The sequence below is a fragment of the Sminthopsis crassicaudata genome, chromosome 5, assembly GCF_048593235.1.
Source record: "Sminthopsis crassicaudata isolate SCR6 chromosome 5, ASM4859323v1, whole genome shotgun sequence".
NCBI lineage: Eukaryota > Metazoa > Chordata > Mammalia > Dasyuromorphia > Dasyuridae > Sminthopsis > Sminthopsis crassicaudata.
The window spans coordinates 145,959,049-145,983,968 of record NC_133621.1 but is presented as its reverse complement, the minus strand read 5'-3'; the positions used below and the strand labels follow the sequence as shown (position 1 = coordinate 145,983,968).

Genomic DNA, 24,920 nt, shown 5'->3' with positions numbered 1-24,920 from the left:
GATGTACAAGAAGATATCTGTGTTCAGAATCAGGTAGGATAAAGGGAATAGGTTGGATTGAGTTTGGTAATTTATAGCATTAAAAGCCACAGAATAAAAGCTATTTATAGCATTAAATAGCCATAAAAAGCCATCCTTTTAACATCTTTTAATCCTTTTAATATCTTTCTATTGATATTTTGTGTCTATGAATAATGGAATAATGCAGAAAGAATTTTGAAATTTTGAAAGAATTAAAATTGTCGATCATCCAAAAATAAAAGGAGAGATATGCAGTGGGTGCAGGAAAGCTGAAGCAAACTGTCAACAATGGTTTACATGCAAGAAATGGTTAAAAAAGGAAGAAAAATAACAACAGCCCTATTTAGGAAATGTATCATCAAAAGAAGAAGTGGGTGAGAGCAAAAAGATTACAGATGGACAAACTGGATTGTCACAAAATGTTAAATTATATAGAGTAGGTCTTCTTTATCCTTTTTTAGGTCATGGGCCCCTTTGTCATAGTCTAAAGACTATGCAGTTCTGCTCAAGATAATAATTTTGGATGTACAAAATACCTAGGGTCACAAAGGATTCTAATTATATTGAAATATGGTTATAAAATATTAAAAATAAATCAGTGGACCTCAGGTTAAGAATTCTTGACCTAGCATATTGGTTAATTCTGTAGAAGATTTACCCAAGAACATTGAAAGAATACAATAGGAAGAGACTTGGATGAGCTATAATCTTTATCAGTGTAAAGTGCTAAATCAATGAGATTATACAGAACTATGGAAGTTCTAAAGCATATATTCATGGACAAAGATATATAAGTGAGAAAAGATGCACAGATTCTCATTAGGAAGGTTGTAATAAAGCCCATTTTAATAGCCACTCATAAAATTCTTTAAACTCACTCGGAGAATGCTAAATAGTCTTTGGCAACTGATAAAGGAAAACATACAAAGATTTTAAAATGTATTTTGTGTGTGTGTGTATGTATATTATATATATGTATATATTATGTAAATTTTTTCTCTTTATGGAAAATGGATCAAAGTTTTAAATCAGAATCTGTAATGAAAGAATCTTGCCTTAGTTTTTTTTTTTTTTTATTAATATAATCGATCAATTTTAGGACTGTTTAGAAAGCTAAAAGATAGAAACATATTTTTCTTTTGCTAAGTCACTTTCATATTCATGGTTTTAATCATCTGTATTGAATATTTTAGTAATTTTCTGTCATCACTAAGATAAATGTCCTATATTCAGTATCTTAGAAAAAATGGTATGTATTGGCTTGTTTTGGTTTACATATTTATCAATGATACTAGCATTGAAAATGGTTCTGTGTCCTCCATATAACAACTACATTCAGTTCAATTAAGATGTTGAAAATATAACTTTTCATGATAACATATCTATCAGTCTCTTAATCCATTAGCAACAACAGTAACACACACTTCACATGAAGTATTTACTAGGGACATAAGGAAAACAAAAGCTTAATGCAGCCTTTAAATTAGGAGAGAAAAAAAAAACATAAAAGAGAAAGGCATTAAAGACCCAATTCATACACTAACATTTTTTTAAGTTTATAATTTCAATGAAATACATGTTGCAACATTATAATAACACTACCAATTGAAATTAATTGCAAGGAAAATGTATGTCTTTTCTTACTAGATTTAGGCACTAAAACAGAATAATGGTTGTTGAATGAATAAATGAAGTACCTAAGAATGTCAGCAAAGAATAACTTTTTCTAGAAGATGATTTTCAACGTATATAGCTAATAAAATAGTTCCTTTATAACTATCTTCTAAGTAGAATTCCACCAACATATAGAGTTACCTTCAGAGTGTGAGTTAAGTAGCAATTTGAGCCAGAGTATCCTGGGTCACAGATGCACTGTTCTTTCAGGCAATCACCATGGCCCCTGCAGTTGTCCAAGCATCCAGGTCCCAGATAGAAATTGTCAATGGCCCACTGCATATCCGAGTATATCTGATAGAACCTAAACCTCACCGGACTATTGTAGAAGGAGAGAGAGGAATAGGGAAAGAGAGGGACAGATGGAGGGAAGGAGAAAGAAAGAGAAAAGGAAAAGGGAAAAAAGGAAGGAAGAGGGAGAGGAAGAGGTAGAGAGGAGAGAGAGGGGGGAAGGAGAGAAGGAGGGAGGAAGGGAAGGAGGGAGAAGGAGAGAAGGAGGGAGAGGGAGGGAGGGAGATGGAGAGGGGGGTAAAGAAAGAGGAGGGAGAAAGAGGGAGGAGGAAGGGGAAGGGAGAGAAAGGAGGAGGGAGAGAGATGGAGGGAGGGGAGGAGGGAAAAAAGGAGGGAGGGAGGGAAGGAGGAAGGGAGAGAGGGAAGGAGGGAGAATATGCACGAACAAAAGTTAGCTGTTTTATTTATTCCATTATACTCACTGATTTCTGAAAAGAAGTTTTTATGATTTTTTTGGTAGAGGAAATGTAATGAAGAGTCTTGCCTTACAACTGATTTATCTGTCAATTCCTAGTTGTAAAATGTTGGTCATAGATTTAGAACTAGAAGAATCCTAGATCTTCTCCACCATCTTACATTATAGTTTGCAACCCAATATGTGATTTTGTAACTAAATGTGGGAGCCATAAAATTATGATTTATAATCAGCAAATGCTTGATTTATATAGCTATTTTATGTATCTGGGATCAAGTAAAAATTTCTCAGGTGGAAAGGGGTCACAATTAGAAAAAGTTTAAGAAGCCCTGATTTAGTCTAAGTCTTCTTAAAGAGGGATCTTTGAACTGAGATATAAATAAATATTAATGAATATTTTGATAATTATATTTAAATATACTTAATTTTGTTTATAATAAATTTTGTCTTTAATAAACCTTTTGAAAATTGTATTTTATTTAAATATAATTGATTTCCTTTGTAATTCCATATATCTTTATTTTTGTATTTAAGATAATATTCTAAGAAAGGATCCATAGGTTAAAACCCTTGCATCTAGTTCAAACTCCCCCCTCTCATTTTATAGCTGAGGAGACTGACGCCCAGAGAAATGAAATAGAAGAACTAAGAATTGAACCAACTCCATATGGAGTTATCCAACTCCATAGCTAATGCTTTTTGTTAATGCTTGAGACATTTAAATTTTGTAAGGAACAAAATTGCTGAACAAAGAGATCATATTGTACAGCTTACATTTAAATAATTGTATCTGTCTTCAATACATCATTAATTAGATTTCTTATGAACTGATGGTTGGCCATTGTTATGCCCACTTACACATGTATGACTCATCTAATGCTATTATTTCTGAAAATGTACAAAGTACAATAAAATTCCTTGAAAAGAGGCTCATTAAGACTCTTGCTATTCTCACTCAGCTGGAAAGCAACAGCTCATGGTTTCCTAGAAATATATCAATATCTTCAAAGTGACTGTCCCAGCTAACAAATTTAATAATAAGTTTTGAGAAAGTTTAAGTGAAAGCCCTTTACTTTTTTTCTGGCAAAAATACCATAACATCTTTATTAATAACTTCCCCTCAAACATAGCAAATGAATATTCACTTTGTTATGAAAGTAGTTAACAGAGTTATTAAACAGCTATTCAACTAGTCTGACAATCAATTCTCCTTAGATTATTCTATTGTTAATATTATTTTATCTTATGTAAAAAGCTTCATAGTTTATTTGCCATTGAAACAGTTATGCTGTCTTAATATATGTCTCAATATATGTTAGATGAATTAATTCTTTAAGAATATTCCCAGAAAATTGAGAAAGTTTAAAAAATATATATAGTTTACTAGGTATTGACTATGTGCCTTGGAAAGACCATTTACCATATACAAATGAGAATGATACTCAAATATTTTTGTCTATCCCAACTAAATATTTAGTCAAATTTGTAACTTGGCTAATTAAACTTGAATATTAAATTAACTCAAAGGTAACTTAGTTTGCTGAATAGTGATGTGCTTTGTCAGGAAGAGTTGGGTTCAAATTCTGCTTTCAACAGGTCACTAGATACATGATCCTAGGCACTCAATTCCTGGGTACTTTTGGCTACTCTTTAGAGCATCTCAGGTCATAATTTATTTTTTAATATATTTTTTATTATAGCTTTTTATTTACCAGATATATGCATGGGTAATTTTTCAGCATTGACAATTGCAAAACCTTTTGTTTCAATTTTTCTTTCTCCCACCCCTTCCCTGAGATGGCAGGTGGACCAATATATGTTAAATATGGTAAAGTATAAGTTAAATACAATATACATATACATGTCCATACAGTTATTTTGCTGTACAAAAAGAATCGGACTTTGAAATAGTGTACCATTAGCCTGTGATGGAAATCAGAAATGCAGGTGGAAAAAAAATAGAGGGATTGGGAATTCTATGTAGTGGTTCAAAGTCATCTCCCAGAGTTCTTTTGCTGGGTGTAGCTGGTTCAGTTCATTACTGCTCTTTTGGAACTGATTTGGTTCATCTCATTGTTGAAGATGGCCACGTCCATCAGAATTGATCATCATATAATATTGTTGTTGAAGTATATAATGATCTCCTGGTCCTGCTCATTTCACTCAGCATAAGTTCATGTAAATCTCTCCAGACCTCTCTGAAATCATCCTGCTGGTCATTTCTTACAGAACAATAATATTTCATAATAGTCATATACCACAATTTATTCAGTCATTCTCCAATTGATCAGGTCATAATTTGTGTTGGAGTAAGGTTCTTGCACTAGATATTTATATGTTTATTTATTTAATTAGCAACCTTTACTAAAATTCACCTTGATGCATCATCATGGCATAGAGCTGACACTAAGTTTTTGAAGGTTATTCCTTCAGAATGTGGGTTTTGGTAAGTCCTACAAAGCTGGAATGGGTCTGGTAACGGATTGTGTGCTGATCATCCAAGGGCCAGCTAGTTGGGTTCACAGATGCTCACCACCAGAATACTGAGCACTGGGTGTTTGTTTTTGCCACAGAAGTTCACTAAAAATGGACTGCTAAAGTGTAGAGGAAATGTGATCTCCATCATTGGAGAGTGACTATAACAACAAATTCACAAATTTTGGGAACTTTAAAATAATTACCTAACAAAATGATAGATTTTTTTGGTAGTGGCTATTTTAATCAACAGAACAGTTTTTGCCAAGTTATAAAGATGAAGTGAAAGCCATAAGCTCTTGAAATTGGCTGAAGTTAATACAGCCATGGGGTTACTAGAAAGCAGTTTAATCACTTTGGCTCACTATTACATCATGTTAATTGTTGTTCTTTGCAGGTGTGGAACATCATGCTCCAGTTAAAACAAAAATTAAATCTGAAAAAAAAAAACATGTTCAACTAGCAAATACTATAAGAGTTTGGCTCCTTATATGCCCTTGGCTGATTAAGGTAGGTCATGTTGAAGGATCATTCTCTTTAATGGTCCATGATCAAGAAGGGTGATGAGAGAGTAACTATGTGTTATGATGGCTTCCCCAGTAAGTTTTATTGCCATTTGGTGAATAGTGATATTGAGACTTTGAAAATACAAGTGGCCTGCCAAAGCCATCTGGTCTAGTCCAGGGGGATTACAAACTCAGACATTTTGAAGAGAAATATTTTTTCATGGAGGAAAATAATTACAGTGCATGCAATATTAGTGTGGGAGGAAGGACAGCATACTTTTTAAAATTAGCCATTTGATAACAGAATTTTCAATGAATTACAGACTAGACTGGACCAAGCTTTATCTTCATTTTTTACTTACTTGCCAACTAAGCTGTCAGGAAGAAGGTAGGTGATGCGTTTCCATCCTTTTGTGGGAAAGAATACAGATGGTTGAGAGATACTTCCAGAGCATTTTGGGTCAGCAGGTAAACACTGGGGTACCAGATAGCTCCAGGTCACTCCAAAATCAGTAGAATACTGCACATGGACCTGATTCTGTGCAATTCTGTCAGATACTTTACATCCCACAGAAATCTAATATAGATATGTATAGAAAATCAAAACACAAAAGTTAAAAAAATAAACCTGCAGTTTTATACAAGAAAATTGATGGACACTGAATAGAAGCTACGGTCTATTCACTATATTATATATAGTTTCATTTTCTTCATGGGGAGTGCTGGGGAATGGCAATTGAAATGCTGCCAAAGATGGCAGTTTGTGAACCATGCTAAAGGTGTTGGCTAGGTGGTGGGTTCAGGGAGCGAGGCTGTAGTGGTTACTTCTTGTCATGTTTTTCTGGCTGGCTCCCTGACCTGGAAATCCTTTGCCTATTCTTCCAGATCAGTGATTGTTGTGTTAATGGTTTGGCATTTATATTTGGTCTAATTTTTCACCAAGGAGAATTATTAGTTTTAAAAATATTACTCTTTATTAATCCAATTTTTGACATTACCTTAGCCACCACTAACATGCAATGAAGTGTAAAGATTATTTTAATTAGTCATAGAATCTTTTATTTGATAGTGGAGAGAACCATAATGCCAAATACATTTCTACTTGCAGAGGAAATCTAGGTGAAAGAATAAATTATTTAAGTTGGAATCTTGGCCAACTCATAGTAATGGTTGTTGTGGTTACCACAAGTAAAGATTTTCACTTCCACACTTTTTCTCTTCTAGTAACACCAAAACATTTATAGGAAAAAAATTTCCCATTACCAAAAGGTCCTTTCTTTAAAGAAAAGTATTTGCCTTGTTCAATTAGTAAATTAGAGGAAACAGCTAAAATCAATATCCATGGCTCCTACCAGTAGCTGATTTTAACCATTAAGAAGAAATCTTTATTGTTATAAAAATCTGTTAACAAGGGATGGTACAGAAAGAAAATGTCTTGGAACATTATTCCATGAGTTTAATAAAATGATGTCTTAATTTATTACTAAAGCATCATTTCACTTGTTTATTTTAAAACATACATTACAGAGAACTTGAGTACACAAGAATGAAAGCAAAACATGCCAAGGAAGTGATGAGCTTAAGAGTATTAAAAGAGATATAAAATTTTGAATATGGTAAATATGGGAATTTGTTTTGGCATGTGTGTATAAACTGCTATGAATATATGCATGGGAGGCTTTATTTTTCATTTAAACAATTTCTTAATGGAGGAAATAATAGGAGTGACATAGGAATAAAATAATAATTATATAAAATATATATTATACAAAAATAAAATAACAAAAATAATAAAAAAGAAAAGAAAAGCCTTCTTTTGCAAAGAGCAAATTGGTAAGAAAGAAATGAAGGAAAATAGCATTAATAAAACATTTAAAAATATACAGAGAACAGAAAGAAGTGAAGAATAGGACACAGACATACAGGAATTCTCTGTTATATTTGTATATATGATTTTCTTCATGTTATTATTTTTGTATTGAACTATTTATGTATTGATATTTAAATTCATAATAAGAAGGCAATTTAAAAAATGTACATTACATTTTAAGCAAATGAGATTACCTCTGTTTCTTAGTTATGTTATGCTATGAATTGCATTTAAGTGATTATTACTTATATGATTCAGGCAAGAACATTCTCACCTTGAACTGCATTATCCAGCCTTCAGTAGGAGTTAGGTCATGAGTAACTGCATAAGTTTCTCTGCCATCATGACTACCACAGATCATTACACCATCAGGGGAATCACAGAACCTTTCCACAGTACAATCATCATGGAATAGCCAGTGCTCATTCACTTAAGAAAAAAAGCCAACAGAGTTTACAGAAAATGGAGAAAACATAAACTTAAATAATTAAAGATTTATAATATATATTTTCATAGTATTTTAAAATATCTCATTGGATTGGTCCTTATAGCAACTCTCAGAGGTACAATTTATAGATGTTGTTATTATCATTTTACAAATAAAAAAATAGGTACAAAAACCTGAGAGTAAGTAACTTGTTTAGGATCATAAAGTGTCAGAGGTGGAATCTGAATGCTGGTCTCTCTTGGTTTTAGATCTTTTAATAACAATGATAATAATGATGATGACGATATTAATAGTAATAATAATACTAACCAGCAATTATATAGTTCTTGCTCTCTGCTAGATTTTTTATTAAATGCTTCACAAACACCTCATTTGATCCTCACAATAAACTTTGTAGATAGATGCTATTATTATTTCCCTTTTACAGATAAAGAAACTGAAACAAATAGATGTTAAGTGACTTGTTCAAAATCACACAGCTACTATATGAGAAGGCTGGATTTGAATTCAGGTCTTCCTGATTCCAGACCTAGCACTTTATCCACTGCCTTTCCTGAGATCACAAAGAATAATTTGAGCTTAGATATTTTAGACTGTAATTTCAGAATTCATTCACTTTACCATGGTGTCTGTTTAGGAAGCTCTTCAAGAATCTTGGTTGTTAAAAGATGGAATCAAGAATGAATAAATCAAGACACATAAACAAAAGAGTACTAAATCGATGGCTAAAATCCAGAATGACCTAAGGCTTAAAATAAATGCTAAAGACAAAAGGAAAAATATTTTCATTTTTATTTTTCACTATGGTGATGGGACAAAGAACAAAAAGAAATGTTGATTGCTTGGAATTGCCTTGTTTTCATCAATATTTCTAATAGTTACTTGGATGAAGAAATAGTATGTTTATTAGGTAATGATAATTCTGAAATGATTTTTAAGAGTTTTATGTCTAACTAATACATTATAGGTGGAGTTGTGAACGGATCCAACCCTTTTGGAGAACAATTTGAAAATATGCCCAAGGGACTATCAAACTGTGCATTCCCTTTGATCCAGCAGTGTCTCTACTGGGTTGATATCTCAAACAAATCATAAAAAGGGAAAAGGATCTACATGTGCAAAAAAGGTTTGCAGTGGTCTTTTTGTAGTGGGAAGGAACTGAAAACTTGAGTGGATACCCATCAATTGGGGAATGGATGAATGAAGTTATAGTATAAGAATGTAATGGAATATTACTATGTAATGTATTGTTCTATAAGAAATGATCAACAGGCTAATTTCAGAAAAGCCTGGAAAGACTTATATGAATTAATACTAAATGAAAAGAGTAGTTGTACACAGTAACAACAAAATGTTGTGTGATGTGATGATCAAATGTGACGAACTTGGCTGTTTTCAATAATGAAGTGATTCAAAGAAATTCCAATGGACTTGTGATGGAAAGACCCATTTGCATCCTGAGAAAGGACTATGGAGACTGAAGGTGGATCATAACATAATATTTTCAGAGCTATTATTGTTTTCTTGCTTTTTAATTTCTTTTTAATTTTTTTCTTTTTTATTTGATTTTTCTTGTGCAGCATGATGAATGTGGAAATATGTTTAGAAGAATTGCAAATTTAACCTATATTAGATTACTTTCTGTCGAAGAGAGGTGGGTGGGGAAAAGGGAGGGAGAAAAATTTGGAACACAAGATTTTGCAAGAGTAGATGTTGAAAACTACCTTAGCATGTATTTTGAAAAGTAAAAAAAAAAAGCTATTATTATTCAAAATAGTAAGATCAATGGGAACTCATTTAATTTAAGTGTGTGCTACAGTGCGAAGATTGAAGATTTTGAAAGCAAATTTCAGGTTTTTCCTCAGCTACTTATGATTTATGGGATCCCAGGCAAATCAGAATATCTCTCAGAACCTCAATTTCTTCAGTTGTTAAATAACATAAGTATGAACTACCTGTCTCAGTACCATTTAGAGGCAAATTCTTAATAAAGCTCCAAGTACTACAGAAATGCGAATAATAGGTTTAATTGCATAATAAATCTTCAAATTATTCCTCCAACTTGCCTTTCAACATTTTCAGAGTAAACAAAAATATTCATAGCAATGATAATTAAGTGAAACCTGAGGCCCTGATTCAGGAAACTAATGGCCTATATTAAGTAGAACTAAATCATAGATTGAGCAATATAATTGTTATACACTTTTGCTATATTGATTTTCTATGGTATAATCAAATTAGTTCTACACTATGGAGAATCTATGAGAAAAGACCATGCATAAAATTGCACAGAATAAGAAAGAATGGATAGGTTGCAATCTGTACTAATGGAAAGAATGACTGAATGGGCATATCAAAGTCACTGAAGCAATGAAATATAAATAATCAAATTTGTGATGCATTCAAATGCTTCATAAAGGTGAGATGTTTGCTAGTTAGATCAGACTCATTTTACTTTGAGGATGGACATATTAGAAAATGTTGAACATCTATGAGTAAAAACCATGGCTCTAGAACAATTTTGCCAGCTTTTGTGATTAGTTTTACTGATTAAGAGTAATGCATTCATAGAAGGGTAGAGAAAACACAGACATTGTACCCTTTTTTTGTATGGATAAGTAATCTACTATTAGTTTTCAAACTACATTCAATAAACTTTTCAGTTAGCTTGTTTAAATGCTTTTTGAATTCTCTGAATCTGACTCATTTGGCGTATTTGAATGAATTTTATATTTTGTGTTGTTTTTTCTTTGCAATGGAATTGTGAAGTCAAAATATATTAAGATATAAAAAGCTCCAAATGGACATAACCTGTGCATATATTTACTGCTTATTGGAATGAATATACAACATACTTAGCATAATCCCTACTAAACCAATATCTGAAACATTAAATATCATTACAACTGCATATGAAATTTGAAAAAAAATTCATTTTTATTGGATTTGGAAATTGAAGTTTGAAAGAAATATCTGATATTCTACACAAAACAGAAAAAAATAACAATTTTCTTATAAATAAAAACACCTTTATTACAGCAATCTACTTATTCGCTACAGGGAAAGAAAACATTGTTTACAGTTCAAAAGAGTAAGTTTGAACACAAAATAGTGGGTATAAGGTACTCCTGGCATGTTAGTTACATTTAAGTACCAAGGACAGTGCTGCATAGTAGAAAAAAGGGCTAGATTTGGAATCAGATAATCTGGATTTGAATCTCACCTCTATTATTTACTTCTTCTTTAACCTGGGCAGTTTAAATAAACTCTTTATTAAACATCTCCTATAAATAAGGCCCAGGGTCAAGTATTGGCTAGTTACTTCTTTGCTCTGCCCCTCAGCTGCCTCATTTATAAAATGAGATGGTATAGTTGACAGGGAACTGAAGGTAAATTCAGTGGACTTGGGTTTAAATTTCATTTTATCACTTGAGTGGTAACTTTAGATTTCATGGAGTTATGTGATTCCCATAAAATGAGGGCTGAGAATTCAAGCAGAGGCAAGTTTGTGCTGGAGCCATCATTAACTAGTTCAAGAGAGCCATTTATTAAAATTTCAGGGTAAGCATTTATTTATTCCTCAGAAATTGTCAAGCACTAAAAATCAGAAATTTGACATCATTTTGTTGATGTTGTAGACTTAAGGAAGTGATAGATAAAATGTGAATAATGCAGGTTAAATTTATAATTTATTATTATGTAATTCACTCTTCCCCCAGAGAACTTGTTAAATATTTTCTATCACATCTCTGGCGGAGACTGGGAGGAATTATTTAAACTATGCTTATTCCTATTAGCATGGATAATAAGCCTTTATCAGCAACTCTGTATTTTAATGGATAGAACCATCTTTTAAAATTCTATTTTATTTTTCCCAACAATATGTAAAGATAATTTTTAACATTAATTTTTAAAATAAATTTTTGAGTTCCAAATTACCCCCCTTCCTTCTTGCCTCTCTGAGAGCAATTTGAAAAAGATTATATATGTGCAAAAGGATAAAACTATTAATGGATATTTGGCAAATGTCTGATCTGATGGTGACTTTTGGATCAATCAGAGAGAGGAAGAGTAAACGTTATAGTCTTGGGTCTGACAATATATTACTAAAGTACTAGTGGAAAGTATTTCCAAGATTCCTTCTAGTCATAGGTACTTTGAAACCCTCTCTATACCACTTTGTAATCTGCTTAGAAGACCCAGATTCCATCTATTGTACTTACCAAGCAAAAACTTTGTACACTCTGATTTCTTTCATTGGCTCTTGTGAAACTTACCTGTGGTTTTGTCCTCCATGAATATGTCAAAAGCAATTCTTCCTACAGGCCCAGCATCTGCAGGGGATCGCTCGTGCTGGGGCACAGGAGCACTGCTGAAAGTGTCTAACATGACAGTTCTCTGGTCAGCTGAACCTGAGATTAGGACATTATCAATAGCCCAGTCATTCTGGTCTAAGCCATCATGCCGAGGTTGCCACCAGCGGAATCGGGTGGCAGTTTCTTTAGCATCAGGGGGAAGGAGGAGGTTCACAAACCTAAAAGAGAAGAAAAGGTAAAATTTGAATCAAACTTCCAGCAAAAAGACATAAAATCATAACAAGAAATAAGGTTGTAATTTAGAATGTTTGGCAAAGTTGTTGGGAAAATTTAGGACAGATTTTTTTGTTATTAAATTATGACAAATTGTTAAGTCGTATTTAATTCTTTGCTACTTTGTATGGGTTTTTTTGACAAGGATATTGGAGTGTTTTACCATTTTCTTTCTTTAGCAGATTAGGGAAAAAGAGAGTAAATGATTAGCTTGAAGTCACAGAGCTAGTGAGTGTCTGAGATTAAATTTGAATTCAGATCTTTCTGATTCTAGACCCAGTGCTTTATCCACTCAGCCAGATAGCCAATGACAAATTAGTCATAACCAGTTTGGCCTGTGTTAAATCATAATTTAATTTTGTTGAATGTTTACATGCCTAGTGATGTTATGGTTCTTAGATTCTTCTTCGATCAGCCTGGAAAATTGTGTGTGTGTGTGTGTGTGTGTGTGTGTGTGTGTGTGTGTGAGAGAGAGAGAGAGAGAGAGAGAGAGAGAGAGAGAGAGAGAGAGAGAGAGAGAGAGAGAGAGAGGAAGGAGAGAGAAAGTCTTTAAAACCAGACTACATGGTATGATGGAAAGAACAGAAAATAGCCCTTAGGGCTCTAAGATGTGGCTTCAAATTCAGTCTGCCATGCAACCACCTGTGTGACTTTGCACAAATACCTGCCCTGCTTACTTGGACACAGAGCATTCTCTAGAGGGTTTCTTGCACCTCTGAAATGCCTGCTGAGAGGCTCTGCTATCCTGATTGGCCCATGCCTCACAGAGCTTGCTCCTGCCATCATTTGCTTTATTCCTTAACTATTTTTGATAGTAATATGGCAGCTACCTTGCTATCATGTTTATATCTTTTGTTCTTCTCCTTAATCTGCCTTTGCTAATGGAGAGGCTATATAATTTACTATCCTTTTAACATTCCTTCAAGTCTCAAGTAAAATCTAATCTTTTACAGGAAGCCTTCCCCAACCCTTCTTAATTCTTCTAGTGCCTTCCCTTTTTTAGTTATTTCCCATTTATCCTGAATACAGTTTATTTGTAAATACTTGTTTGGTTGTTGGCTCCCCCATTTGATTATGAGTGCTTTGAAGGGAGGGACTGCATTTTGCCTCTTTTTGTATCCTTACTTCTTAGCACAGTGCCTAGCACATAGTAGGCACTTAATAAACATTTATTGTCTGACCATGTAAAACTCTGCACTAAAATTTAAGTTTATTAAGGGCAGAGATTGTCTTTATTTTTGTATATATTTTTGTATAAATATAGCAGAGTGCTTGGCCTATAGAAAACAATGAATATTTTACCATTCATCAATTCATATATTCTCTCAAGTCATTTAACCTTGTGGGCCATTTAGATTCCTCATCTTTAAAATCAGAGGATTGTTACAATTTAATTCTAAGCTCTCATCCATCTCTAAAAATCCTGTGAAATACTACTGGTAGATTCTGGGGATAAAATGATTACTGGGTGGGAAGCTACATGCAAGGGATGGTACATGACATGCAGGTGGTGATGGAATTTACAGGCTATTGCTTAAGTTGATCTAGAGTGAGGGTGTATCCAATAGTGTCAGAATTACATATATATATATATTATGTGTGTGTGCATATGTATTTTAATGTACTCTCATTGCAATTTATTCTAGAAGATTTGTTGCTTTTAAGGGTGATATTTCTTGAATGATGATAGAAATATATATATATTATGTATCTGCCCCTGGGACCATGGTATAGTAGAAGAAGAACATTGATAATAAAGTTAGAATAGAGGTGTTTCAATATGTTAATTGACATTAGCAATATCACCCTGAACAAGTTCCTTAACTCTGTTTTCTCCTCTATCAAATGGGGCTGAAAATCTTTAAACTGCTTTAAAATGTAAATTATTATAATTCATTAGTTGTCTATTATCTTAAAATTAGCTATGTACTTTATATTCTTACAAAAATTAACTTAAAATATACGATCACATTCATATTTTATACTGCTTACTATTTTGTCTCTGATAGAAGTTAGTAATGTTAATTTTCAATGTTAATCTCAGAAAATTAAGGACAGACAATGATATATCTTTTTATAGTTCACTGTAGATTGAGTTGCAAATGACAACTCAAAATTTATTATCCTTTAAATATAATTTTAATAATTCCTCAAGTTTGTTATGCTTGCCTATCTTGAACTGTCATTTTCTGTCCTATTCTCATAGATATCCATGGATTTTACTTTTATATTCCTATTGATATATCCTTAGAAGGAGCTTAGGGTCACTAACAAACTTGGGAATTTCACTGTGAATTTCCTTTTGCATATTTATTTAGCATTTATATAGACAGAAATGTAATTCAAAACTTAAGCCTCAAGCATTTGCCTCAAACTCTCTTTAGTGGTAAGCATGATAGTTTTTATGCTGCATTAAATAATACACATTTCAGCACCAATTCATTAGTATTTGCAGTGTCCATTTGAGAAGTATTTGTCTATCCTAACTTTAAATTAGTTCTCTGTATACATTCTTCCTCATCCCAACTGACTTAATCTTTATAAATAACCTTTGAATCTTGTCAACGCTTTCTGAAAATCCATATAATACTCACAGACTACAGACATGCTAATTTACCTTCTCAATTAATGAACTAAAGTATATTGGTCAAATATTACCTTAAAATAAACCACTCTTCTCCCAATAGACTTACTTGTTTAGTGATTCTACATTAAAGAATTTGTCCTAGAGTCTTCCTTTTATCCTAAAAAGTAATATAGCATTTGTATTAATCCTTTTATCTCCTTTTTCTGTTAGAGCACAAAGATGCACCATAATGGATGCCTCACTACTGTTATTACAATTAAGTAATGCTTGATCACTAGTGGATTCTTGCCTTTAATGTGCTCAATGGTTTTTAAGCACTCTACAATGTGGCCTAAAATTACCTTTTGGTGCAGTTATGGAGTCTTTTTAATCATCTCCAACTCTTCTGTGACCCCATTGGGATTTTCTTGGCAAAAAATAGTGGAGTGGGTCACACAAGGTCACACAGCTAATAAGTATCCAAGGCTGGATTTGAACTCAGGTCCTCCTGACTTTAGGAACAATGCTTTATCCATTGTACCACCTAGTTATTCTTTCTTCTGGCTTATTAAAATTATTAGCTTCCACTTGATCTGGCTTATTTTATAGATAACTACTTCTGGATGGGACTGTGTTTTCACATATATCTTTTTGCTAGGGAGCTAGGAAGCCAAATAAGATCTTTGCTTTAAGTACTTTTTCTTCATAGTTGAATCATTTATTTTGGGTTTTTAATAAGGTTTTTTAAGAATGGTTTCAAATTTCCTTAGGTCTACTCAATTTTTGAACCTTTCTCCTTAACTTTTCTAAAGTAAGTAATTACATGATCAACATTTTTTTATCCTTCCTCTTTTCTAAATCCTGTTAACTACTCAGGAGAAAGTGGGCTATATTTCTTTTCCTTTTGAGTTTTAAAGCTAGATTCTAGGCTTTGGCAACTTTTTTTTTTTTTTTTTTTTTTTTTTTTTTTTTTTTTTTTTTTATTGAGAAACCATAGCTCCACATATTAACTCTGTCAAGGAATGTTGAAGAAGGGATTCTTGAATCTTTCATTGTTTTCACTTGACCTGACTATGCAATTTCCTCAATCACAGGCATTATTGTTAGCATGAAAAAACTACACACCCAGGTTTACTGTACTGGTCATAAAAAATTTCCATTAGAAGGTTCCAGGTAATGCCTCCATTGACAGAATATTCCAGAAGAACTCCTTGGTTCCGGTTATTTGGTGATATCAAGCATCCATACATAAAATAAAACTGGATAAATTCAGCATTGGTGAGATTCAGGTCCACTGTGACTAATATTCGACTACAGCCCTGAAAAATAAAGAAAAGCAGAATGGAAAACAACATCATTAAAACCTTTGTGAATGTAATATTTAGTGAGGAAATTGGTTAGGAATTTCATTGGTATTAAGTAATTATAAAACGAGAGGATGATCCTTTTGAAGGGAGATTTTTCTTATCTTCATATATTGGTGTATAAACATCTGTGTTTATTGAAATTATTTGCTAATTGCTATATTTATTTGTTATTATACTTATTTTTAAAGGCATCAACTGCTAATCAGATGTTGAGTTGAGAATTATTTTTTTTATATGATAATGATCATTTTAAATGAATAAGATTTGTTTATGACTACCTCTGGACATTTTGCCTACATTATCATTATGTAGACTAGGAAAAAGTATTTGTCTCTTTATAACTATTAGCATAGTGCCTGGTGTACAGTAAGTGCTTAATAAATGCCTGTTGCCTTACCAATGAAGAATTGTAGTCATGTTATCAAATTAAAAGACTCATTCTTACTGTATTTTGGGGGAATATACACACATACACATAAAAATTATTTTGCTTCAGTTTAAAAAATAAAGGAAATTAGGACAAAAGATTTGACCAAATTACCCATAATTACTAGCAGAGGTAGGATTTAATCTCCTGATTCCCAGTGAATTCTTGTAATTATGCTAAACTTTAGATGCTTAATATGTTCTTTTTGGTCTTAAAGACATAATTATAAGAAAGTAAAAGATGAGTTTCAGTAATATGCTTTATTTATCCAATTCCGTGAAGGTAATTCAAGGAGGAAGATGGTGGATAATGAATAAATGAAAAATAATTTAGCTTATTCATAAGGGTAGAGGAAGGAACAGGTGTAATAAAAGTACATTGGCTTTGAGTTAGGGAACTAGGTACAAATCTCAGATAGCATGGTGTTGCTTGAGTACAATGTTTCACTTTGTGTTACATATCCCCAGTACCTATATAGTACTTGGCTCTTGAAGGTGTTTATTTACTGGCAGGTGCTTATTGACTGATTAATAGATTTATTGAAATCCAACCTCTGATACTTAGTAGCTATTTGATATTGGGGGAGTCACCTTTTTGTGACTCAGATAATTCTTTAAGTCCCTAAAATTTTATCAGCAAAGTCATGGTTGCACTGATCTGTCTTCGTGGAAAAATTCTAACACTTGGAATTCTCTTTGCTATGGAAATCACATCTTTGAGAGTGAAGATAATTTGAGTGTTTGATCCTGAAGTAATGGTATTTTTAAAAAATAAAGCCAATTTTTTACTTCAAGTGTGTAGTGATTCTGAAGAAGATAAGAACTTGAGATACTTCTAGGAAAAGTTTTTCTAATTAAAATTTTGTCATGGTGAACAAGCATATACAAACATAAGTGTCTAGTAATTATTGACAATTACTAAAAAGGATTGATTATCAATTCAGGAGTCATTGAAGTTCACTTCACAGATTTTTGGCTTCTAAATTCTAAATCTCTGATAAATTCAAGAGTTTTCAATTAAAGCACCATCCAGATAGCAGCTTTCCAAACATTATGCAAATATTCTTTCCCTGATGGAGATAGTATTAATTTAAATCATTATTTTATGTGCACTTTAATGTGACCTAGGATAATACTATCCTGTATTAAGCTAAATCAAATCATGATTTTTGATAAGAAAGCAGCAAATCTTTTTTTTTTTTCTTTTTGAAATGTCACTGTCTGACTATAGGTTTGTATAAATATGACAATAACTTAATTTCTTATTAAGTTTCCAAGTTAATCTAATGAAAAATGAAGTGCACCAGTGAAGTTAATGGATGTTGTAATGAATGAAATAAGGAAAGGAACTAGGTCTGCAAATTCATCAGTATAAGGGGCTCCCTTCTATGTGAAGAACTCCCTCTACAATAAATGTTGATATCTTTTCTACACAATTCTTAGTCTTTGTTTAGAGCCCAGCTTCTTAAAAATGGTTCATAAGTGAATTTGGAGGTTGAAAAATTAATTCTCAGTAACTGTTTGATCTGTATACCTATTTTATATAACTATATACCCAGGTATTGTAAAAAAATTTTAGGCAAAAAAGGTCTCAAGAGGAAAAAGTTTAAGAATCACTGTTGTGGAGTACTGAGCAATGAAAGAACCTTCTCAGGGACACATTGTTGGTTTACTACTGGCAGGTTTTGATCCCTTTGGAGCTAATTCTTTGTTCACAATCTATTATACTTCTGATGACTAAAACAAAAATTACAAAAGAATCATCCCCTTTGATATTTCATACTTCTTTGGACCAGTCTCCAGACTTATTTCACCATGCTCCCAATCTGGTTAGGTACCTCTGATTCCTTTTCAGTTTCCTTTTATGTGTCATTCTCCCCATTAAAATACAAACTTCTTGAAGACAGGCACTAGGCTTATTTCCACTTACAGTTATGTACCCAGGAATTTGCACAGTGCATGGCACACAAATAAATGCCAGTTGACTAAAATGATTGACTCTCACTCAAGAATTGCAGCCTTGTGAACACGGCCTGAAAATGTTACCAAACGATTTTCATCTTGGCATTATATGTAACTGCAAAAAACCTAGAAGCAACCCAAATGTCTAATAGGGAAATGATTAAATTATTGAACATTAATGTTATAGAATACTATAATGAAATTAAGATGGACAGGTATGAGGAGTACAGAAGAATCTAGAAAGACTTTTACAAAATAATCAAAGCAATCTGAGAGAGCTGAACCAGGGAAAAGAATATAAACTAATCACTATTACATAATGGGAAAAAGGATTCAGAATGAGTAGACAGAAAATCCTGAAAAGGACTTGGAGAGTAGGACTAAAGTGTTAGGATATTTTGTGCATTAAGGTTAGTTTAAGCCAGGAGTTAAATATTTAGGGCTCACACAGATTTCAGGGGGTTTGTGAACTTATTGGGCACAAAAATATACTTTTATTTTCATTAACCTATAATTTTCTTTCTAATCTTATATATTTTGCTTAATTAATTTAAAATAATCTGGGTAGGGGATCTATCCATTTCCTTAGCCTTAGAAAGGGTCCATGACACAAAAAGGTTCAAGTCCCCTGGTTTAAATGCACAAAAGGTATTTAGACAAGTTGAATTTGTGGCACTGGTTTTCAGTAATATATTTTAAATAAAATGATTATTAAAATTTTCTAAAGTGATTAAAAACCAAGAACCAACCCCACTGAAGTGAAGAGCCATCCCAGAAGCCACAGCTCCACACACAGTACTCAATTTTCCACCATTCACAGTCAACCAGTTCTGGTTGGATGGAGCTCTGTTGAAGTTGTCTTTGAGTTGTGTTGGGAGGGCAATCTCTGGCTCATCACAGTATAAACCACTCCACTGCTCATCACAGCTGGGAATAAGAAGAAAAAGAAGAGAGGGAAATCAGTGCTAAGGAGATCAGTGCTTACCTTATGTAGTAACAGATTTAAGCAAATAACCTTCCTTAAAATGATCTGAGTTGGAAATAAACTTTGACTGAATTAACCTTATATTTTAAAATGAAGTTTACTGTAAGAAAGAAATTGTTCCTTCTTGTACATCAATATACATTGTCTTTGTTAATACAATGAATCTATTTTAACTGATTTCTGACAAGAAAAGGCAAGGAATCTTTTTTTATTTTTTGCTTTTCAAAGATTGAAAAGGTATCAGAAAGAAATTTTTTTTTAAAACTTTCATTGGAGTACAGTTTCAAGTAGGGAAGATGGCTAGAAAATATGCCCAACTGAGAGACCAAGTTGTTGGAAGACTGTAAAGAAGTATTGTTGATGTTAAAAGAAAAATAATTTGGGCAAGAGTAGAAACTTGATGCAAACATCAAAAAACTCTTCTGATAGTGACTACCATCATTAATCAATGAGCTGATTTCATATTATATATGTTCAATTAGAAGAGACTGATTTTTGGATTATTGGCTACCTATAGTCATTGATCAGAGAGACTACATGTGTTTCATGGATTTCTTTTGGTCTCTTCAGCTATGCATGAATACACAGATAATAACTTGTTGTTGGGTAGTATCTTTGAAAATGGAGCATGGTGGTTTTCCCCTCTCCTTCAAGCACATAGGCATGCTAATTTCTAACAGTTCAAAGAAGCTTCACAGGGCTCAGAAATGAATCTCCTCACAGTATATACAGAGAAGAATTTTTATCAGAATAAACATGGTAAATTGGCAATGCACATATGTATCTATATAAATAGTATAGAAAAACTGTGCTATGTGTATAGATATATTTTTAAATTTTATAGATATATTTATATAAAACAGCTGTATTTTATCTGCATATATTTACCATTGTACACATTCATGTAATATATAAAATTGGACATTTATATTTTAGCACAGCTAATAACAGAAGAATTACATATTATGCAACATGTTCTAACTTAAAGAAAAATTATTATGTTGAATTAATTTTTTCCTTATGCAGAAAATTCCTAAATATTTTAAAATGTCTGTATCTCTAAAAAACATCTTCAAACTTTTAACCTTTGTCTTACATTTCAGACATCTCCTACACATTTAGGCTTCATTTCCATCTCTAATGTTTTCTATTAAATACTTAGAGGAATAGTATGGACAGCAATGTCAGAATGATTTGCATGGAGACATTTTGAATATCCTCTTGTAACTGTCAAGATCATATATTCCTTTCTTCAATGACCAGGTTAATTAATATCAATAAACAAACTACTTGTGTATATGCTTTATCCTTCCTACTATAGAGTATACTCCTAGAGGGCAAGAACAATGTCTTATTTTATCTTTATATACCCATTCCCTAACACATATTATATCCTTAATAAATGTTTGATGAATTGAATTAAATTGAGTTAAATAAGAATCCCAAAGGAAATAAAAATATTGCTAATTATTATTAATTCTTCTCCAATCAAATTCTTGATTTTTAAATAAGGAAACATAATGGGATCTAGCAAATTTATGATTAGTTTAATATTTCATTTAAAGAGGAAAAACTTACAAACCAATCACAGAACCTCGTGGAAGCTCTGGGGTGATTCAGAAACTACCTTCTGCGAGGACAGTTCAACTGGAATATGAATGAAAAGCTTTCTGTAGGAGGAAGAAAACATACTTACACACAATTTCCTTGCACACATCTCCCATGGCCACTGCACATATCTATGCAACCATCCCCAATATAGACATTATCTATTGCCCAAGTTTGCTGCTTGTCAAATGGAGCTGGCTGATGCCACCGGAAACGAGTAGCTTGAGATCTGTAAAAAAAGAAAACAGAATCAAGGGTACATTACCAGCCAATAATTGATGAAAAGGTGTATCTGTTGTTTGTATATTTAACTCTTATATATGTACCAGAAGAAGAGAGTGTTTCTTATTTGGATTAAATCTATGCGTTATTTTGATTTAAATGGAAGAGAGATTAAGGGGTTGGGGAGAGAAGGAGAGGGACAGAGACAAGGAAATGAATGTGCTTGTTGCACATTAATTTTTTTTTTTTTACATTTTAATATATTGTTTCTATAAGGTGATAATCTAGCTGACTAGGAAATCACAACACAACAGTGGCAAGTAGATCTGGATTTTGGGTGTAGATCATAGTAGATATAGCTTAGGCAGAAAGCTTTAAGAAATAATGACTGAAATAATAACTGAACTAAAGAGATTATAAACAAAGGAAAAGCAATTGAGCAACAGAAAGTGAGGGAATAATTATAGAATGAAAAAAATCGTAGTCATATGTTAAAAAGATTTAAAAAAATCAAGTCTGAGTTATAATGATATTGATACAATATACAGACATGATACTGAAGACCGTTCTAGAAATTAACATATAACTTCACATTTACACATCAGAAAGTATTAGGGTATTAAGTTACATCAAAGGCAAGGCTGTGTACTTTTAATTTTCTGAATTCCATATGGCACCTAGCTCAGTGATTTGAATATTAGTCATTGAAAAAATATTTGTTGAATGATCAGATAGAATAAGCTTAGGATGCAAAAGAGAAACCTCTATTTTTCTTTCTTAAGCACTAGGTGGCAGCAGAAACCTTTATAATGATTTATGGACCTATGCAAATTGAATATGAGAAACTTCTCTCAAAGGATCATGGATAAGGGTCAGCTGAGGCTACCTGGTCCAAAACCTTCATTTTGAAAAGTTACACAAATGGTAAGCATCACAGATAGGATTTAAATTTGGAGTCAGGAGCTCAGACTCCAAAGCCTATCTGCCTTTTCTTATATCAGATTGAGGCTAATATTGGAGAATGCTTACTAGAAGCATTTGGTACTCAGTAATTAACACCATTTTTTTTTTTTTTTTTTTTTTTAGTATCAAGGAATGGTATGTCTATCACTTTGTTGATATTTATAATACTTCACAAATTAGATGCTAAGAATTGTCATTTTTTTTTACACCATAAAGGTTGCTAAAAACTTCAAATGAATGAACAAAAAAACTTCAAATCCTGGTAAATTAACTCACTTGCAGATATAGTGAAAACTTCATCCTAAAAAGTTCTAATTTATTTACTTTTAATTTTGAAAAAAAAATCACCAACTTAGTAATCATCAACAGATACACATTTTTTGATATACAAAAAACAAGGCATATGTAAAGAATCATTCCCAAATGATTTCATATTCTATGAAGTGTCTATATTTTGAGAGTTTTTCATTTCATATTATTTAGAAGTTATAAGAATTTGGTAAAAGCAACATCTTGTGAAAAGCCTGTTTAAAATTTTTGTGGGTCAGTGTTTTATTTGGACAATTGATGGCAATAGTTCCTTAGTAATGATAAATAATGGCTATCATATGAATTTTATTTGCAATGGATATGTTTCAGTGCCAGTGTAGTTTATTTGTTGAAATCTCAAGGATATTTTGAAGTTTGTATTTTGTAGTACAACAATTTGTCTTGATAAATTTATAAAGTATTTGCTATATAATTCTGGCTGCTTGACCATCTTTTTTTTTTTTTTTTTTTTTCCCCTGAGGCTGGGGTTAAGTGACTTGCCCAGGGTCACACAGCTAGGACGTGTTAAGTGTCTGAGACCAGATTTGAATTCAGGTCCTCCTGAATTCAGGGCTGGTGCTCTATCTACAATGCCACCTAACTGCCCCTTGACCATGCTTTTATGTTTATTTGGTAGGTACCACCAAAATTTTGCAATATAACGATAAATATTGAATAGTTTCTACCATTTCCTATCCTGTGCAACTTAAAGGAAGCAAGTACATTATAAGCCCCTAGGAGTTATCTCATAACAACTATTTAATTCATATTCTATTTTCAATTAAATACAAGAAAAGAAGAAGAAAAAGTAGATGTGAATAAGGCCTTGAATCAACCAATCATAGATTTTAGAGTAAGTGTAAACGAATTTTTGATCAATTTAAAAGTCTTTGAAAGCTAATGGAAGAATCAGAGTGATGTTGAATTGGAAATATAGTCAGACTGGGTGAGGAAAGTGGGGTGCGACTTGTGGGTCATCTATAAAACAGTAAGCTAGTTTAGAACTAAGAGATAAGAACACTCTATAGCTTTCCATTGAACTTACACTTTCCTGTAAACTGTATGTATGGAGAAAATGTAACAGGGTTTGGGGGTTGGAGATATTTTGTATCATTTTACAACTTTACAGTACAGTAGACAATACCTATTCGATAGGGGGGTGACAGTGGGAATGATAAATTATAAATACATATAAAATAAATTAATTTTAAAAATAAAGGTGAAGTGCCAGAAAAACCTAGCTATTTCTAAAAGCTAATTGCTTTACTAATTAATATTGAGCAATAATCATAAGAGGGAAAGATCCATTATAGCATTAGAAAGTCAACCCTACAACCATCCCCTTAGTTTACTGAGGGAAGAAACAAAATCTGCTGAATGGGGATCCTACCTACCAGTGCAAATAGAGATTTGGAGGAGATACTAGGATATCTTTTATACTGGGATGATGAGCAGAACCATAGGGAAGCAGGTGGACATACCTTTTACAGACACAATGCCAAAATAGATCATAGAATAAAATATTGTATTAACTTATCAATGATCATATTTATGCATAATGTGCAACAAAATTTTTATATATCTTTGCTGTATCCTATATTATATAGTTAAATTCAGAAATTGAACTTCTCTTTTAACTCTTTTTATCCCCAATATTTAACTTGGTGTCTGGTGTATTGTAGTGGTTCATCTTTTGTTGGTCACATTTTTGATGTTATAAGGAGGGTCCAACCACAGCCTGTGAAATAACTATATACAACAAAAGTTCCAATATTGCATGGCTAGTTCATATGATAGTTGACATCCTTTTGTATTTGTCATTCATGAGAAAAGTTACATCTTTGTATTTTTTGTCACAATGCAGTATTTGAGTTAACCTCACCCCACAAATAAAGAAAGAAGAAATTAGAATTACTGGGACATATTATTCCCATTTCTGCCACAAGTACATTTGAGTGGGGATTCAATCACTTAAAGTTTGTATGCTTCACCTTCTCTGTATGAGAGAAGAATGCCACTTGTTCTTTCTCTAGGGTACTGTGAAAATTAATTAGTTACCGTTTATCAAGGTCTATGACTTCCTTGGCAAAAGTCTCCCTGCAAACATCATGATGATTGAAGATTTTTTCTAATGACTGCTACCAATCACCAGCTGGTGTTTCAAGTAGTCATTTTCTTTCTTCCTATATCCAGAATCTATCTTTGTTTTTATGCCTACAAGAT

The 24,920-nt window shown here is 32.5% G+C and overlaps 1 protein-coding gene across 1 annotated transcript in view; it reads right to left on the bottom strand.

Moving 5' to 3' along the window:
* Positions 1 to 24,920, bottom strand: part of RELN (reelin) — a 526,398-nt gene that overhangs the window by 28,034 nt on the left and 473,444 nt on the right. Inside the window, exons 47-53 of the mRNA XM_074268428.1 lie at positions 21,292 to 21,432; positions 19,360 to 19,537; positions 15,981 to 16,174; positions 11,978 to 12,234; positions 7,527 to 7,681; positions 5,745 to 5,959; positions 1,837 to 2,014 (exon numbers count right to left, since the gene is read on the bottom strand). Coding sequence (XP_074124529.1) covers positions 1,837 to 2,014; positions 5,745 to 5,959; positions 7,527 to 7,681; positions 11,978 to 12,234; positions 15,981 to 16,174; positions 19,360 to 19,537; positions 21,292 to 21,432 — 1,318 coding nt within the window. The remainder of the gene's footprint in view (positions 1 to 1,836; positions 2,015 to 5,744; positions 5,960 to 7,526; positions 7,682 to 11,977; positions 12,235 to 15,980; positions 16,175 to 19,359; positions 19,538 to 21,291; positions 21,433 to 24,920) is intronic.